Source organism: Hipposideros armiger, unplaced genomic scaffold, assembly GCF_001890085.2.
Source record: "Hipposideros armiger isolate ML-2016 unplaced genomic scaffold, ASM189008v1 scaffold_29, whole genome shotgun sequence".
In the NCBI taxonomy this organism is placed as follows: domain Eukaryota; kingdom Metazoa; phylum Chordata; class Mammalia; order Chiroptera; family Hipposideridae; genus Hipposideros; species Hipposideros armiger.
This window is the reverse complement of record NW_017731379.1, coordinates 4740629-4747846: the sequence shown is the minus strand read 5'-3', so window position 1 is coordinate 4747846 and position 7218 is coordinate 4740629. Positions and strand designations below refer to the sequence as shown.

Below are 7218 nucleotides of genomic sequence, written 5' to 3'. Positions count from 1 at the left end.
GCACTTTTTTTTTTTTAAAGATTTTATTGGGGAGTTGGGGGAGGGGAACAGTGTTGGGGAATTGCGGAAGGGGAACAGACAGGTAGACAAATTGCTGTTTTGTTCTTCAGTTTAGTTGTGGAGGACATTGCTTCACTGGCCCATGTTGGTATGATCATTATGCTCTTCCCGGGTGAGGCAATCGGTTGCTGGTCATTGGTTGGCCACTTACTGTGGCTCACAGCAGCTCTTGCCGGCTGCCAGCCGCTCATGCTGGCTGCCAGCCACTCATGTAGCTCATGGCAGCCCACTGCAGCCCCGCTGCAGCCTACGCCGTCGCCGGCGACTCAGCAGCCCAGCTCCAGGTCGAGCTGTTGTTCAGCATCTTAGCTGTAGAGGGCGCAGTGTCACTGGCCCTTAATGTGGGATCCGAACCGTGGCTCTACTGCTCAGAGCTGGTGCTCCCAAGTGAGCTCTTAACCAACTGAGCCACTCGGCTGGCCCTTTGTTAGCACTTTTGTTGTTACATTTTTGAGTTCTAAAATTTCCATTGGTTTTTCTTTATATCTTCTCTTTGTTGATATTTTCTATAATATTTTTACATTCATGTCAAGAATGTTCACAATTGTTTGCAGGAGTATTTTTATAATATGGCTTTAAAGTGTTTGTCAGATAATCTGTGTCATTTAGGTGTTGGCATCTGTTGATTGTTTTTTTCCATGTGAATTGAGATTTTCCTGGTTCTTTGTGTACCATGTAATTTTGGATTATATCCTAGACATTTGAATATTATGTTATGACACTCTGGGTTTTAATTAGCTCTTATGGAAAACATTGAAAATTTTATTTTAATAGGCAGTCAATCTGATTAAATCATGCTGCATGTTCCACCCACCTTTGTGGGCTGTGGTTCCAATGTTGGTTCATTTTCCAAAGCCTCTGCCAGGGTGCAGTTTGAGCTATCCCTTGTGTGCATCACCCAGTGCCTAGTCGGGGACCTGGGCAGTGAACTATCTGCCAGGTAAGTGCTCAAGGTCTTTTATATGCTGATTAAGATTCTTCGGGGTCACTTTCCTGAGCTTTTCACTCTCTATAGTCTCCGTTGTACTTTGCCCTTCCTTGAGGCTCCCCTTTTCAGTTCTCTGGGCAGAAACCTGGAACCATGAATTTCCACCACTGTGCTTATATTTGGGCTAAATGGCTTAACATCTTTGTGTCTTGGTTCTCATCTATAAAATATAGATAATAATACTACAATGACTGGCATATAGAGCTTAATAAATGTCACATAATATTTTTATTAAACTTTTAGCTTCTAAAAACTTCCCAGAGATTCACTTTTTTTCCAGAATTTTTTTTTTTTTTTTTTTTTTAGCTGAGCCATCCTGCCACCTCTTGGCAGCTCAGCAGCAGTTCAGCTCAGGCTGGGCCGGGAATCGAACCGCTAGTTGCTCAAGAGCTTGCACTTTTTTTTTTTTTTAAAGATTTTTATTGGGGAATTGGGGGATGGGAACAGTGCTGGGGAATTGGAGGAGGGGGAACAGACAAGTTGCTGTCCTTTCGTTCTTCAGTCTAGTTGTGGAGGACATCGCCTCACTGGCCCAAGTTGGCACCATCATTGCGCTCTTCCCGGGTGAGGCAGATCAGTCGCCAGCTTCTGGATGGCAGCTCACAGAGGCTGCTGCCTGCTCACGCTGGCTGCTGGCCACACACGGTAGCCCATGGCAACCCGCTACAGCAGGGGCTGCAGCCCAAGCCGTCACCGGCGACTCACGGCAGCCTAGCTCCAGGTTGAGCTGTTGTTCAGCATCTTAGCTGTAGAGGGCAGTGTCACTTGCCCTCATACTATGGGATCCGAACCGGGCCCTCTGGTGTCCCAAGCTCTCAACCAACGCGCCACTCTGCCAGCTCAAGCTTGCACTCTTGAGCGAGCTCTTAACCAACTGATTCACTCGGCCAGCCCCTAAAACAGTTTTTTAAATGCAGGGTTAAATGGGGAGGGTAATTTATGGGGAAGTTTAATTATGCCCTGGGCATCATTAAAACAGTTGATGAAACTGTTTGGTCTTTGTCAATAGTTTTACTTTCTGGTATCTTTAATTATAAATACTAGCTCCGGATTTCAGGGTAAATTGTTGGGGTTCTGACATGTAATTTTTCCTGTTAATGAATACAGCATCATGGAGAATATAAATGAAATAATCCCTTCTGTTAAAGAGCTTACATTTTAGCTAAATATACAATAGAATTATACATTAATGAACTACAGAACAGCTACAAAGTAGTACTAATGTGTCAGAGATAAAGAGCAACCACACTTTGTGGTTTGCCTAGGACAGTCCTACTTTAGCTTTCCCCCCCCCCCCCCCCCCCGTTGATGTAATTATTAATAGAGCCTCATTTCAAAATTTCCTGGTTGGGATGATAAATTATATATGATCACTTTTTAAAAACCTCTTTGATTTTCCTTTTACTTGACTGAAAATTAAAATATTAATGTTCACCGTAGTTCTATGTGAAATCAGATTATTTCACTACTTCTTAAATCATGTGATTATTATCTAAGTGTTTTTGGTGGCCAGGGTGGGGCAATGGTTTGCTTGAGGCCAAAAAAAGAATCCTAACACTAACAAAACAAACACACATAATAAAATATAAACTGACATTAAAACTTGATTTCCCTATGGATAGTTCCCTGACAATTCCTTGGGGAATCTTGTTTTTGATCTATAGGACCTATAGAGATCTATAGGATCTATAGAGAGGCAATTTTAGTCATTAGAGATTTATTATAATGGACATTGTAGTAACTGGAGTAACACAGATCTCTGGTTTGAAGTCACTCTTTTACACTGAAAATGAGTTTGCAGGCTGGGATCGCTCAGTCACAAGAACAGATTGTTGAAAAGTTTCCCCAGCTCCTTTGAAATGACTCATGAGCCGGCAATATGTACATAAGCACTCACAAGTTACTTCCATTAAGAAAAATGATTACTCCAAATTTTCTCTTTGAAGGCTGGTGAGAGTTTCACACTATCTCTCAAGAAAACATGGAGTAATTAGAACTAGTTGGTTAATCAGCAATTACAACTACTTGATTTGGAGACATTTCTAACTGGTTCTCATAAATTTTAATTTATTTACTCTTTTAAAAATCCTATGAGGCTCATAATATTCTATCTACAATTTACAAAGGAGGAAACCAAGGCACAGAAATTCACTTCCACTAAAAATGTGTAAATCCTATTTGTGTTCACCTGTAAATGTCAATCCTATCTGTAAATGTCATCACGCAGCCCAAAACACAAGCATCGCATCATCCTTGATTCTCCCTTTTCCTTCCATCCCACATCCAATGCATTATCAAGTTCTTTCAATTTTCTCTTCCAAAATACTCTAAAACTGACAACTTTCCAACTCTCTTGCTTCACTTCTAGGCTCAGTTTTAGACTGTATCTTCCCCCTAGTCTACCGAAATAGCCTCTCTACTTGGCCCATCGCTTCCACTCTTGTTCCCTCCCAGACAGCAGTTTATTTTCTGGTTAGTAGATAGAATAATCTTTTAGAAATGTAAATCTGATCACACTTCTTAGCTGAAAGTCCTCCAATAGATTCCCACCCTAGAATAAAACTGAAACTCCTTATAATTCTATTTCAAGATCATAGTCCATCTGGCCACTGGTCAAAATTCACTCTCTTCTGTGAAGTGAATTTCACAGAATTTCACATTGTACTGACTGAGCGTTTGTTCAATAAATCAATAAATGTTATTATTAGAAAAGAAATGTAATTGACGAAACAATACCGGCGATATCTTGATCTCCTCCTTACGGGAAACAGGGAAGGAAGGAGTCAGGCGTGGCCCACAAATTTAGGTCAAATTGACAAGATTACCAGCCGCGCCGCTCATTCAAATCTACACCTCCTTGGCTGCAGGGCTGCCCACCAGCCCAAACCAGCCTAGGCTCCCGGAAGGTAAACACAGCTAAAAGGGCGGGGCAGAAGGCGGGTTTGGGGTGGATGAGTGGCCAGCTAAAAGTGACTGGCAGCTGCCATGTCCACGTGCTTTGAGCTTCGAATCAGCTGTCGCGAGATTCGATGTAAACAGACCAGTCCCCCGGTCCTCCAATTCCTAGCCTGAGACGCTCAGGTGAGGTGCACAGGAGTTTGGGGCATGATGGTTTTTGGCAAAGCCAAAGATGCTGTCTGCAAAAGAACATAGATATGTTCGTAACTCTTCCCCACCTGCCTGCGTTCGCAACCGAACCTGACACCTTGGCTTTACCCGAATTTACATAGTGTTTTGTTTTCCTCGCGCCCCAGCGGATTGGATAATTTCAGGAGGCGGGTCCGCCTCTTTGCTAGTGCTGGTTGGAGAAACTGATCGCTAAGGGCGGTACTCGGCCGTAGCCAGTTTGCTTCTGGGATTGGCTAGAAAGGTAGTTCCGCTGAGGCGTGGTAGGAAGTGGTAGCCGTCAATCACGAGGGGAGACTTCCAAACAGTGAGCCCTGAGCTGGAGAACAGCGTTTACCGGCGGGGCGGCCGGTGAGAGAGCTGGCGGGGCTGTGGCTTTGGGAGGTTTGGAAAAGACGAGGGGCAAGCAGCCTGAGGGAAGAGGGCTTGCCTGGCAGGAATTCGTCGAGGGAGAGCTGTCGAGATTGGAGGGGGAGGGGAGGAAGGGCAAGGAGCCAGAGGGCGGCCGGGGGCAGCGGTGGCTCGGTGTTGGAGGTTAAGTGGGTAGCGCTGTGCTAGTGTCTTTCAGGAGAGTGGGGCCTTGGGGACTGGCGAGGGTCGTCCTCATGAGACAGGGCCCTTATAGGACAGTCCTTGCGCGGCTGTGTTTTGGAAATAAAGGGTGGAAGGGAAATGCAAGGGCTGAGGGGGTGGAGATGAGGATACCCATTGAGGAAGGGGTACGTGGGCTGATTGGGGCAAAGGGTATTTTGGTTGTACCAGGTGGTACTTATAAGTTTGAAAGTTATCAAAATAAGGTGATGGAATACTCCCTAGTTAGAAGTGAAGGTTTTAGGGGCTTTCAATATTAGTTCCAGGCTGTGGGCTTTCCTGAGCGCCCTGTAAGAGAATTAATATTGCTGTCAATCGCCCTTTAAACCTTAACCAAGTACACTCCGCGCTCTTAAAACCTCCCGAGTAATTCAGATACCTATTAGACATTCAGGGATCACGATTCAGTGATGTGACAGTACAGGAAAGGATAAGAGGCCTTTAATGTCATAAGTTTTTGATTACTTATTTAGGCTCTGGTGATTATGTTACAATAACAGGGGGTTAACAATATGATTTAAAAAATCTTGCTAAATAGTAACCAGGCAGTCTTTGTTTTTTAGATATAATTGACATATTAGTTTTAGCTGTGCAACATAATGATTCAATATTGCAAAATGATCACAAGTCTAGTTAACAATAAGTTACAATACATATAGTTGACACATAGTTACAATAAGCTTTCTTATTCACAGATTGACAACAGTCTTAGTTGGAAGGTATTAACCCTGCTGTTCCATTTGGTCTTGAAATACTGTACCATGTATATTTTCAGTATGTCAACATAAGATTTCAGTACATTTTTAAATTTTGGTTCACAAAGGTAGCACATTTGTTTTTATAAAGTGATTCTGTGCTAGACTTCCCATCCATGCTTCTCTTACCTTTCTAGTTTATGTTAACAGTAGATCAAAGGGTCCAGCAAGAGTCCTAACTAATTTTGTGGCTCTGAGGCTTGGTCCAAGTTAAAATAATCTTGATAATTTGAAAAAATTTGAATCTATTTACTGCTCTCCTGCCCTTGCCCCTTTCTGGTATAATAGGAATTGCTGAGAAAGTTTCCTACATTTTAGGCATTTTTGACAAGGACTCTAGTGAGTAACCTATAAACCTTTCCCTCTACCACCAACTATAATAATTGATATTTTCTGTGTTTTTTCTTTTTTTGTTTTTTTTTGTTCTGGAAACAGGTTTTGTGAATGAAGCTATGGCTACAGATTCCCCCAGAAGACCCAGTCGTTGTACTGGTGGAGTTGTGGTTCGCCCCCAGGCTGTCACGTAAGCAAATTTCAGATAAGCCTAATAGCTGAAGAAAAGAGTACTCAGAATAGTAACTAACTTTTAGGTTTCCTTTCTGAACAGTGCTTACTTTTGTAAAATCTACTTAATTTTGGCTTTACAGGATGATAAATATCATTGCCAAGGCCAAATAAAAGGAATAATTGGAGGGTCAAATTGATGGATTCAGTACATTTGCAGAGTACTTGAAAAGCACTATGCTAAATCCTAAAAAGTAATGTTTTTTCATAGTCCAAGTTTAACAGTGAGTAGGTTAGTAAATCAAGTTAGTGAATTAGGATCATTAAAAAAACCCAACAACCCGAAATGGAATGTAATAGAAAATATAGTTGGGAGTTAGTGTTGTTTTGTTCTACACATATAGATGCATCATGTGTATGTATATGTTTACTAGAGCATGGTGTAAAATATATCTCTTACTCTAGGTCTCAGTCAAAAAGTTTCTAAGTTAGTGTTATAAAGAGTACTTTTCTATATGTTAAGCATTTTTTTAAAAAAAGATTTTATTGGGGAATTGAGGGAGGGGAACACTGTTGGGGAATTGGGGAAGGGGACCAGCCAAGTTGTTCTTCAGTCTTCGTTGCAGAGGACGCCAGTCGCCACCTGGCTTCCTGTCGACAGCTCGTGGCCTCTAACTAAGCTCAAGGTGCTGTGTTCAATTTTAGTTTTGGGTGGGCGTAGCCATCATCCCATGCAGGAGTCGAACCAGCAGCCTTGTTGTTAAGAGCGCACACTCTATCCACTGAGCCATCCAGGTGGCAGCTCAGCTCAAGGTGCCGAGTTCAGTCTTAGTTGCGGGTGGGCATAGCCCACCATGGAACAGGCAATCTTGTTGTTACACCAGCTGAGCCATCCTGCCACCTGTTGGCAGCTCAGCGACAGCTCATCTCAGGCGCAGCGTCACTGGCCCATGTGGGAATCAAACCGGCGGCCCTGTTGCTCAGAGCTCGCGCTCTTAAGCCAACTCTTAACCAACTGAGCCACTCGGCTGGCCCCTGTTAAGCATTTTTTGACAAAGTATATCTATACTTTCTAGGAGCATATAATCTAATGTGGTTTTAAGATATGTATGCTTGAAATCACTATAATCAAAAAAGATGCCAACAAAATAGCATGAGAATTTAGAGGGAGTATTTTAATGGAAGTATCTTAGA

General features: G+C 42.7%; 1 protein-coding gene across 12 annotated transcripts in view; it reads left to right on the top strand.

Moving 5' to 3' along the window:
* Positions 1–4440: 4440 nt before the first annotated feature.
* Positions 4441–7218, top strand: part of BCAS3 (BCAS3 microtubule associated cell migration factor) — a 574404-nt gene continuing 571626 nt past the window's right edge. For 11 of the 12 annotated variants that reach the window (XM_019636670.1, XM_019636667.1, XM_019636663.1 and 8 more), the window contains exons 1-2: positions 4441–4525; positions 5956–6043. In XM_019636670.1, coding sequence (XP_019492215.1) covers positions 5973–6043 — 71 coding nt within the window. In that variant the 5' untranslated portion in view covers positions 4441–4525; positions 5956–5972. Of the gene's footprint in view, positions 4559–5955; positions 6044–7218 lie in introns of all 12 variants that reach the window. The other variant, XM_019636673.1, reaches the window with a different exon arrangement.